The sequence below is a fragment of the Camelina sativa genome, chromosome 6 (genome assembly GCF_000633955.1).
Source record: "Camelina sativa cultivar DH55 chromosome 6, Cs, whole genome shotgun sequence".
Classification (NCBI taxonomy): Eukaryota; Viridiplantae; Streptophyta; class Magnoliopsida; order Brassicales; family Brassicaceae; genus Camelina; species Camelina sativa.
The window spans coordinates 22,038,887-22,049,784 of record NC_025690.1 but is presented as its reverse complement, the minus strand read 5'-3'; the positions used below and the strand labels follow the sequence as shown (position 1 = coordinate 22,049,784).

General features: G+C 35.0%; 3 protein-coding genes across 6 annotated transcripts in view; 2 read left to right on the top strand and 1 right to left on the bottom strand.

Annotated features, from left to right (window-relative positions):
* LOC104792883 (inactive receptor-like serine/threonine-protein kinase At2g40270) lies at positions 2,673 to 5,091 on the top strand. Of its 2 annotated transcripts, XM_010519142.2 has the most exons (7): positions 2,673 to 2,773; positions 2,865 to 2,975; positions 3,097 to 3,166; positions 3,376 to 3,791; positions 3,873 to 4,063; positions 4,157 to 4,289; positions 4,383 to 5,091. In XM_010519142.2, the coding sequence occupies exons 2-7, from the start codon at positions 2,897 to 2,899 to the stop codon at positions 4,973 to 4,975; spliced, it is 1,482 nt and encodes a 493-aa protein (XP_010517444.1). In that variant the 5' UTR covers positions 2,673 to 2,773; positions 2,865 to 2,896; the 3' UTR covers positions 4,976 to 5,091. The 2 variants fall into 2 exon arrangements, with proteins under 2 accessions (XP_010517444.1, XP_010517443.1); XM_010519141.2 differs by having other exon boundaries at positions 2,704 to 2,975; positions 3,381 to 3,791.
* On the bottom strand, positions 5,302 to 6,983 carry LOC104792884 (UPF0725 protein At2g20620-like). 3 transcript variants are annotated; one of them, XM_019247017.1, is made up of 6 exons: positions 6,676 to 6,983; positions 6,409 to 6,522; positions 6,153 to 6,328; positions 5,924 to 6,030; positions 5,749 to 5,832; positions 5,302 to 5,654 (listed from the first exon to the last, which is right to left on the bottom strand). In XM_019247017.1, exons 4-6 carry the CDS (start codon positions 6,026 to 6,028, stop codon positions 5,445 to 5,447), a joined length of 399 nt encoding a protein of 132 aa, XP_019102562.1. In that variant the 5' UTR covers positions 6,029 to 6,030; positions 6,153 to 6,328; positions 6,409 to 6,522; positions 6,676 to 6,983; the 3' UTR covers positions 5,302 to 5,444. The 3 variants fall into 3 exon arrangements, with proteins under 3 accessions (XP_019102562.1, XP_019102561.1, XP_010517445.2); XM_019247016.1 differs by having other exon boundaries at positions 6,648 to 6,980; XM_010519143.2 differs by having other exon boundaries at positions 6,153 to 6,201; positions 6,389 to 6,522; positions 6,648 to 6,842.
* The window catches only part of LOC104792882, a 3,545-nt gene continuing 2,967 nt past the window's right edge, over positions 10,321 to 10,898 (top strand). The window contains exon 1 of the mRNA XM_010519140.2: positions 10,321 to 10,883. Coding sequence (XP_010517442.1) covers positions 10,556 to 10,883 — 328 coding nt within the window. The 5' untranslated portion in view covers positions 10,321 to 10,555. The remainder of the gene's footprint in view (positions 10,884 to 10,898) is intronic.

The window sequence follows — 10,898 nt, the reverse complement described above, 5'->3', positions numbered from 1 at the left end:
AAGTCATGAACTTTTTAACACAATTAATAAATTTTGACTACCATGAAAATGTAAGAATATAAATTAAATGTTTTGGTTCTTTTTGGGTAAGAAATAATTTTGTAGTGATTAGGTCCTTATCTATTCTTTTCACTGATACTAATATTTACTCGTTTAACATTTTCATTTTCCTCAAGATTTTGTTGTTGATCTTCTCTAATGTTCCCGAATTGGTTTCAACCACGCAGACGTCGTCACGAAATCTCACCCGACTCACCAAAATGGCCGAGACGTTTCTCATGTTCATCACTCAAAGACATCCAAAACCTCCTTGATGACCCCTCATCAGAATCCTACCCTCCCCGGCGTCAAGTCATTCACCAGCCTCGGAGTCCTGCTAGGATTCACGGACGTATCTCAAATCCAAGTTTCTCCGTCGTAGATATCCCCAACGCTGATCACCACCGAGGCGTCGTTATCTACTACACTAGCCTTGGAATCATAAGGAAGACGTTCGAGGAGTGTAGATATGTGCGGTCCATCCTCCATGCATTCCGAATCAATATCGACGAGCGAGATTTATTGATGGATTCCACATTTCACGATGAGTTGCAAACGATGTTCGGAACAAAGAAAGTGACGTTGCCTAAGGTTTTTATCGGTGGGAGATATATCGGCGGGTCGGAAGAGATTAAGCAGTTGCATGAGAACGACAAGCTGAGGAAACTGATCGCTGCGTTAACACCGTCAGGTGAAAGATTCGCTGAGGTATGTGATTCGTGTAGGGGATGGAGATTTGTTATGTGTGATCGGTGTAATGGTAGTCACAAAATCTTCTCGGAGAGATCTGGATTCACAAGCTGTAAGGCTTGCAATGTGCAAGGCTTGGTTAGGTGTGTTTCGTGTTTTCCGGTGCACAAGCGACGGAGTTCTAAGAGTTCCGGTAGATGAAATTGAATTATAACTAGGGATAAAATGGCTTTTTGGTTATCCTGGAAGAATATTTTTAGAATAAATCATATAGAAAGTGAAACTTAGGAAAGTTTGACTAGTAATATTTGACTAGTTTCACCCCATTTAATCTCTATGTAATGTATGATGCATCTCTCTTCCCAATTCCCATGAAGGGAATATGAAATTGTTTCTTTTCTTCTTCCTTATTCTCTTTCACACTTTTTTTTTTTAATCATTTAAAACGTTTATAGTAACCAAATCACGAATAAAATAGTTGTGGGAAGACCCACCATTAACAACAATTATTAGTTCACCATGAATTACTTAGCTAGAACATATGTTGGTCATATCCATTGTCGAAGCTAATCTACAAAACCATATCCTTATCCATTGAAGAATAATTTATTTGTCAACAACATAGCTAGGTAGGCCTGTAGGCAAACTTGTTTATTATCTTAGATTCTCCGGCCGGAAATTTTATTTTTCGCATAATTGGTTCCTATAACAATATAATATGTAATGTTTTTACGAAATATAAAACACTAAGATACGAAAGTATGTAGCACATTTATACTAATAAAGAATAGGGGTTTTGCACGCTGACTAGTTAGCAGACCACGAGGATCCCACATGGGAAGAGAGAATTGGGGACGAAGAAAGAAAGCAACAGCTAAGCAACCTTCCAATTTGAAATAGTCACAAATATTTGAGATGACAATCATTCCTTCAACTTCAATCATTCAGTTTCAGATATGATCATCAAACCAAATCTACGTGGCTCATGACCTGTTTCTCTTGATTTTCTTCTCTTGTTTTTAATACCTTGGTTGAATCGTAACCAATACAAATTGAAAGAAATAACCAAAGAGAAATCAAGAAGGTGGGAACCATTCGCAAAGCCACAAGTCTTTTTAGACGGTGGCTGGCTAGAATTGAGCCTATTCTTTTGAACCTTATTAGTTCTGCCATTAAAATTTTACTATATACTTAGTTATTAGTCAATGCTTAATATTAAACCAAACAACACATCATTTTTTTTTTCACCTAACTTTTAATCAAGGCGGCTAAATATACAATAGACAAAAAAATTCCTACTATATTAATAGACAAAACAATTCCTACTATATTAATTGAGAAGTACAATTATAAAACTAATCTTATAAAGTGTAAAAAAATTATATTGTCATGCCATTGGTTTTTAGTTAAATGTTTAATTTTTCATTAAGAGTAAAAATATAATTTTAATATTAGACTAATAATTTTTTTTTAATAATTATTAATTTCTAAAAAGAATATTTTCTCTCTAATTAATTATGGACAAAAATTACTAATTAATTTTTTAAAAATTGTAAATAAATCAGAATTTTAAAAAGTAAGATTTTATATCTAAATACCCAAATTATTATTTTAATAATTGGAAGATTTTGTAAAAATCGTCTCCTAGTCAGGTTAATTACTAAACGGATTAAAAAGTAGGAAACTGCTGATGTTAGTTTCCTCGCAATGGTTAGGACTTTGGAATACGTCCAAGTCAAGCATGGTTCGAACGTGGTAGACTTGGGTTACAGTATGTGACAATAATACTCGTTGAAAAATAAAACAATTTCTCGAATAGTTTAATTTTCACGAAAATACAATAAGGAAACAAATTGACTGGTTTTTATAAAATAAATATAAGCACATCTTTTTAATTCTCGTTGACCAGAAAAAATAAGCCCGATTAGATTCCTTTAGTTTAAGTTTTTCCTTAATCGGGCAAAACACGGCGCACGCGCTTTCTTGTATCAAAACTCAAACTCGTCTCTGCTCTCAGACAAAGGAGGAAACTCACAAGTCACAAGTCTCTCTCTCTCTCTCTCTCTCTCTCTCTTTTTGTTTTCTCTGATTAGATCCAAACTCGTCATACCATCCTCTGCTCTCAACTCTTGCAGCTACTGTTGTCTTCTCGATTCATTCGAGATCAATGTTCAAAATGCGTTCTTTTGTGTCTTCTGTGTTCCTTCTCAGCTTCTTCGGTTCCTGTTGTTCTCTCATTGACCAAGGTATTGACTTTTTAAAATTTTTCGTTTGAATTACTCCTTTTTATGCTTGGTTTGCTGCAGACAGAACAAAAGCTAGAACCTTTTTTTCTGAAATCCTCTGTTTCGCTTTGTGTTCTCTCAGGTGTAGATGTTCAGAAAAGTGAAGACAGTTTAAAGAAAGATCTATGGTCAGATGGAGATTCCAATAACTTGTAAGTATCACTTTCAGTTTATTTCTGAGATTTGTAGTGTCTCCTTTGGTTTGCATTTTGATTCTCTACTCTAATTTAATCTGGAACTTGAAAGTCAAGGGGGTTGGTAGATCTACACTAAGAAGATGTCTCTTAGTTCATGCTTATATGTCTATGTAGCTTACTATGCTTTGCAATGGGTTAATTTATTTTTTCTACCTTTTGTTTAGGAAAGCTGTTGGATTCCACAGGAAAACACTTGTCCGTAACCCATTCACATACAACGATTTGCCTTCTAGAAAAAAACCCAAAAACAGCGCTGCTACTATAGCTGCAACTATCACACCATCATCATCCCCAAACCCTTCTCAAAAACATTCTTCAATAGTTCCAGAGCCACAAAAGAGTTCATCATCTACACAAGATGTTTCACTTTTTCCATCTGTGTCAGTTGCTCCCTCTAAGAGAAGAAACTCTGATTCTTCTTCAGTGGTTGTTCCTCTAGTGGTTGGCTGCGTAGTAGGCGGTGCTGTTTTGCTTCTCCTTGTGGCTACTGGTGTCTACTTTTACAGACGTGAGGCTGGAGAAACTGTGAATCCTTGGCGTACAGGTCTTAGTGGACAACTTCAGAGAGTTTTTGTAACTGGTAAGTTTCTTTCACTTACTTGGATTATTAGCCAAATTTGTATCCTTTTTGTTTAGTAATCAGTGGATTTTTGATCCTTAGGTGTCCCTGTACTCAAAAGATCTGAGATTGAAGCTGCATGTGAAGATTTTAGTAATGTCATTGGATCTTGCTCAGTTGGGAAATTGTTCAAAGGAACACTATCAAGTGGAGTAGAGATAGCTGTTGCTTCATTTGATACTACATCCACTAAAGACTGGAAGAACAATACAGAAATACACTTTAGGAACAAGGTACTATGTTTTGTTTCTTCCCGTTCGTTAGATTTTGTTACGACAACAATATATATATAGTGGGACTTAGCGTGTTCTGTTTCGTGATTTCAGATTGAAATGTTGTCGAAGATCAACCACAAGAACTTTGTAAACCTGCTTGGTTACTGTGAGGAAAAGGAACCTTTCACGAGGATCTTGATCTTTGAATATGCTCCAAACGGATCACTCTTTGAGCATTTACACTGTGAGTACTTGTCAAAAACTACAATGTCTTCTTCTTATGTTGGCTTTGTTATCTAAATGGAGAAGCAAATCTTTTTTTTTTGTTTGGTTACAGGTAAAGAATCAGAACACTTAGACTGGGGAATGAGGTTAAGAATCGTAATGGGTACAGCATATTGCATTGACCATATGCACCAACTCAATCCACCTATAGCTCACACCAACCTCGTCTCATCATCTCTTCAGCTCGCGGAAGATTATGCTGTCAAAGTATCCGATTTCAGTTTCGGTACATCTGAGACAGAGACTAGCATCAACAGCACAATCCTAAACACAGGCATCTCAGTCTTGAATCCCCAAGACAACGTTTACAGCTTCGGTTTACTTTTATTCGAAATGATAACCGGGAAACTCCCGGAATCGGTTAACAAACTTGACTCGGTAGATACCGGGCTGGTTGATTTCTTGAGAGGAGAGACTCTACTAGCCAAGATGGTAGATCCAACACTGGAATCTTATGATGACAAGATTGAGAATATAGGTGAAGTTATCAAATCATGCCTCAGAACCGACCCGAAAGAGAGGCCTACAATGGGTGAAGTCACAGGATGGTTACGGGAGATCACGGGAATATCACCTAACGATGCTACGCCGAAACTGTCACCTCTTTGGTGGGCAGAGTTGGAGGTTTTGTCCTCCACTGCCTAAGAGAGAGCCCTTCACTAATAATAAAACCGTAAATATTTTGAAGATGTGAGTTTAAAAGTAAACCTATTGACATGTATATGATGAATTAGTGTGCAAATCGGAAAAAAAAAAAAAAAGGCTTGTAGAAATTATATATGTCTTCTAGATGTCTTTGTACGAAAATGGTAGAGAATACGTGAATTGCAAAATACATCAAGAATATAAGTGTGCACGATATGGTGTTTGAATTTGAGTGGAGGGAAACACACAAATTTTGATAAATGCATCTTTTTTTTCTTTGTCAACCAATAATCTCATTTAATTTTAAGTAGTTACAAGGGAGAAAATGCATCTAACATAAATTTTCCATAATTACAACCTGAAAATTTTGTAAGGTAAAAATTTGGGTGCACAATTACTATTACCATAAGATCAATACATAAACAACAAAAAAAAAGACCACAAAATATCAGATTACTAGCTAGTGTCATTACTTGTCGATCCAGCATCTAGCTTCAAGGCACATATGTCCTGTTTTTCCATCACTTGTTCTTCTTACTATGCCACTGCACTCGCGACCTCCACGAATCTTGAAGCTCATATAGAAGATCGCATTACTCGACTTGAGCTTCATACTCGACTCTACATCTCCTGTTGTTTGTACCACTACTTTCTTCATCTCAAATGGCATGTAAGAACTCTGCAAAACCAAAACAAAAACAAAATTGTTGAGAAAAAAAAGTGTCATATGCTCACTCACATATCTAAGCTTTTTTTTTTATATATATCCTCACCAGGTCATCGGCCCACTCGGAGAACAATGCAACTTCGGCGTATAGATGAAGCCATTCATTGTCTCGCAACTCTAATTCATTCACCTGCATTTTTTTTAATCATCTAAAACTTATTAGTTGAAAACAGATCACATTTATATAGTGAAGAAGATGAGTCAAAAACTAAACAATTCACCTCATAGAACTGTAACTTATCATCATTCGGTGGCCAATCTGGCATATCACCTTTATAGAAGTCATATATAGCATCCAAGTCCCAAAAGCAAGTGGCATCTCCCATGCCTAAAACATTTTCAAAATATTTAGCTAAAAAGAAACAGTATTGCCGCCATGATTATATACTATCTCGATATGAAAACAATGACAAATGGACTCTCTTTTTTCACACACACACACAGTTTTACCTGGCACTTGAGGCTTGATCCTGCATATTTTTGTGACGAGTACCTGGCACTAAAGTTTGGAAAGTGTGAATTGAGTTGTTGATAGGATCCATCACCTCAGAGGTTGAGTAAGAATTGTAAAGTGAACCGATTTCTGAGTTAACTTTGACTAGACTCTTGAATTCTAACTTCTTTCCCTACAAAGGTTAGAAGCAATGAGGTAAGTCAATCACAAGGAGAGGGTAAAGCAAAAGTACCTCTCCATAAAAAGAGTAACCTTTTCAAGATTGTAACAATGGAGTCCAGCCTTTGCAAAGAGTTTGTCATAGGGACTACATCCACCCGGCATTATCCCATTATACGTATGGTTGCAGAAATCAACATCAAATCCCTAAAATTACAAATTAAAACAAAATATTAAAATTTGGAAATCGTAAAGCACAAAACTTGCAAAGCACAATTTCAAGAAACCACACCCAAAAAGAAAAAGGGAGTTAAAGAGAAAGATAAAATTACACAAGACTCAACAACTTGAAGACGATACTTTTCTTGTTCCTCAGGATCTTCTTCGTCGGAGAAATAAACGTCTTCGACAGGTGAAGGTGGAGGAGCTTCTTCGATCTTCCGCTTACGGAGAGGTGGTTCAACCTGTTCGTGTTCGTGATGCCACAAGTTCGCCTCATCCAACATCACATCATACATCTTTCCGATCTCGCTGAACTGAACACTCGTCTTCTACTCCCAAATCGACTTCACCGGAGCTGTTCTCACAGTTCGCCGGTTTCTGGAGACTTTTGTTGAACGGACACGACAATCCCCGACTATAAGGGTTTGTCTGTCCTGCTCTCTCTCAATTCCCAATTGAATTTTATTTATCTTTTCACCCCTTTACTTTTAGTTTTATTGTAAATAGACCCCAATTTCTTCTTTAACCCCCAAAAATACAATTCAATAAAGATTCAACCACTAACAACAAAAAGAGAATTCAACTTGAACCAAACATAATTTGGTAAGAGAAGAGCCCAATTGGCTGGCCCACATGGGTGATCGATTTTATCGTCGCCGGATTAATTAGCATCCGCGGATGTGATTATTCGATGATAAACCAAAATTCTATACAACTATTGTCGATATTTCGATGTTGTGATTTGAGGGGAAAGACACGTACGGGTTCTGACTATAGTTTCCCTTCCCACACACAATGATACACGTAGAACAGTCATATTTCCATTTAGGAACGAAGTGTGTTGTAATGGTGTTCACTCTCCACACCTCAATTAAACCTCATAGATAACTCAACATGCAGCCAAATTACATAAGCAGACCAAGTTGTGTAGAGAAGAAGATCCTTAATAACCGCTATTATATAAGATCGTGTTAAGGTCAGTATACGATTTTTTGAATATTTTAGAAGAATACATTTTACTTTTGCTATATTTAAAAAAAAAAAGATTTTTAGATGATGTTGTGGAGATTATTATTTTATTAAAATTTCACACAAAATCATTGCAAACTTACCAAAAAAAAAAAACTAAAAATATTCCACAGTCATTGTTTGATTGAATCCATTTTCCTATGTGTCATCACTGAATTCCCCCAAAATAAAAATAAAATAAATTATTTTCAAGAGCATCACATATGAAATTTAAATTCCCAATTTTTTAATTCGACAAGCAACCTACATCCCACGAAGTTGCCCTGGTCCAAATTTTATTTGTTTCTATTATTAAAAATTTGGGAACACGACTTTTGTCCTCATGGTTATATAATAATGTAATACCAAAAAAACGATATATTAATATGACTACGAATAATATAATATGCGCAATTGTGGTTTCAATACCTAAACTGTTGGGCCATACTGATTTATTACTTAGCTGCAGTGTGACTATGCATGCAAACCCATGCATAATACGTACAAATCTCATTATTATTCTATTCCTCTCCGCTCTCTCCTAACTTATTCTTTCCCATTATAATATTTTGCTTCCTTCATATATCGTTTAATTTAAAATATATATACACATTATTTAATTTGAAACAAAATTACATGACGACATATATTGCTTGATTTTCTCTCTACTGTACAGTACCGTATAGTTTCTACAATCTAAGATCTTCAGAACACACCCTATACTATTCATAAGATTATAGGTTCCGAGATTGAAAAAGTTTTTGAGACATAAAACATGCACGAAGACTTTGGTCCACGTTTAGAATTTGATTGATTCATATTATCATCATATGTGTCAAGGAGAATGATTGAATGAATTAGCATCGATCGTGGTCAATTTCAACGGATTAATTATAACTAATTAACTTAGTAAAAGCAATACCGTAATTAATATTACTTTTTTTTGTTGGTCTACACCGTGATTGATATTACTTAGCATTTGGTATTTGTTGTTGGGTCGTATATAATTGCTCATGGGTTGTCTGAGGATGGAAGTAGGATAGTAGGGTAGATGAGGAACGTCACTCTTAACGTAAAATATTATTAAGACTAAAACCAAAATATACGACAGTTTTAATTCTTCCTACCAATTCATTACGACGACAAAAGATACGCTTACGGCTAGCTGGACATTGGGCTTCCAAAAAGATTTTCAAAAACAGAAAGAAATGTCATATACCTAATTTTTTTGACTGATGACTTCAACATTACATTTGGTCACACCATTCACAAAAATTTGATACAGTATACTTGCATGTCAAAAGTTTTGCGCTGTTAGAGATTAGTAGAGATACAACGTTGAGTATATAACATATTAATACATCGTTTCAGATTTCTCGTTTATTTATTTATTTAAACGAATGAAAAAAATTTATAGTGCCAATCTTAGTATTAATAAAAAATGTTAAATAATCACCAAACATAATTTAATATGTGTGTCAAAAGTGGAAAAAGTATGTTTCGTATATAGTATTACTTTTAAAATAGTTGTAAAATTAACTTAAAATTCAAATTAATTGAAATTTCGATTTCTTTTTAACTTGATTTTCTGAACGTTTATATGAAGTCTCTACTTGGTTTGTACTAATTAATTATATATATTTATTGTTTACGTGCGTACAAATATACCCGTTTTAATCTCAAGTTCGAATCTGTGATACGGGAGAATTCATGTGACTTGTTAGCTTAAATTGTGATATTCTCTATCCTAATTATATATAAAAAATAACATTATATTTGAGTTATATATCGAAAAGCGAGATGTACTATTTGCATGTATATAGAGATAGACGCATGTGTAGATAAATTATAGATAATAAGAAATAGTAAGAGTAGTGGAGATGGAGACAAACCCGTGATTGTCGTTGGTGACAGAAACAAGTAGCAATATTTTCTTCTCGTGTCTCTCAGTGAAGACAGCCCAGCCAAGCACCTTTTAACTTCTGTCTGATTCCTCTCTCTATGTTCTCTCTCTCTATCTATGTATCTAGTTATGCTTTTGGGTTTCTTCTTTTTTTTTTTTTTCTGGTTTCACAGCTTTGGCTTTGAAGTCACGAGCCCATCCCCCTAACCATCCCCTTTTATGTATGCTTTTCTAGTCAATTTAATTTATGAGTTGTAACGATGGAAGAAATTTCATTTATCTAATTAATATGTATACCTCATTAATGTTGCCTTCTTCCTATATTGCAAAAAAAGTTAGTTCCAATGGAAACAAAAAAAAACAGGTTAGAAAAAATCTAATGAAAACATATAGATCATTCAATTCATTATCAGTTGGTTTTGAAAGAAATAAAAAAATTGTGAATTCTCACAGCATATACATGTTATATTGGCCTTTGATTTATGTCATAAAATCGGTGTATGTACCAATGTATCTTTGTTAGGAAAACATTTGATCTTTAATTACCAAGAAAATGATCAATATTTAGACAAGTTCTTCTATCCTTGGGAGTTTCTTTTCACTCCCTATCACAAAGATATTCAAAAACTGAACGAATTGACTTAATAATTAGGCATTATTAATTTTTAAATATATGTTATGACTGAAGTTACTGAAGTTACTAAAGTTTAATGAAAGTAAAAGTACCATATTTGTCATGAGGTGTAAATCTACATCTATCTTTCCCTAAGATGTATATAATAACTATAGAACAAAACACTGGTTTAAAGAAAAGCTATATATTAAAAAGAATTTAGAATATCCGTTGCCATCATATACATATATTTCAACATATATGTTGAGTTGGAGAGAGAGGGAGGGGAAGAAAAAGGAATGATGGATACAAGCATCCAAAAAGTCATACACCTAGACCTTCAAAAGTCTTCACCTTAAATTCCTAACACATATGTATGAGTGTGTGATCTTTGATTGAACTTTGTCCATAGAACTCCAAGATAGACCAAAAAGGTTCCACCCCAAAAACAAAAACAAAAACACACAAAAACAGCCAAATAGCTAGAGACCAAGATGAGATCAAGCAGCAAAAGTTCTGAAAACTCCAAGACTTGTCTATCTAACAACTTCAAAGCCACCACCAATATAGAAGAAGACAAAGATGAAGAGGAGGATGAAGAGGGTGAAGAGGATGAAGAAGAGAGATCAGGAGATCAGAGTCCATCTAGCAATAGCTATGTGGAAGAGAGTGGAAGCCACCAGAATCATGATCATGATCAGATCAAGAAGAATGGTGGATCTGTGAGGCCGTACAACCGCTCAAAGACTCCGAGGCTGAGATGGACACCTGAGCTTCATATTTGCTTTCTTCAAGCTGTAGAGAGATTGGGTGGCCCAGATAGTTGAGTTTCAGTAA

Excerpts from the sequence above, each read along its gene's own strand:
- LOC104792883 (XM_010519142.2), top strand. The coding sequence starts at position 2,897 with ATGTTCAAAATGCGTTCTTTTGTGTCTTCTGTGTTCCTTCTCAGCTTC. Across the intron at positions 3,792-3,872 it reads TCAGAGAGTTTTTGTAACTG|GTGTCCCTGTACTCAAAAGA; the intron begins GTAAGTTTCTTT and ends TTTGATCCTTAG. Across the intron at positions 4,290-4,382 it reads ACTCTTTGAGCATTTACACT|GTAAAGAATCAGAACACTTA; the intron begins GTGAGTACTTGT and ends GTTTGGTTACAG.
- LOC104792884 (XM_019247016.1), bottom strand. The coding sequence starts at position 6,833 with ATGTATGATGTGATGTTGGATGAGGCGAACTTGTGGCATCACGAACAC. Across the intron at positions 6,329-6,408 it reads ATTGTTACAATCTTGAAAAG|GGAAAGAAGTTAGAATTCAA; the intron begins GTTACTCTTTTT and ends TAACCTTTGTAG. Across the intron at positions 6,031-6,152 it reads GATCAAGCCTCAAGTGCCAG|GCATGGGAGATGCCACTTGC; the intron begins GTAAAACTGTGT and ends AAAATGTTTTAG.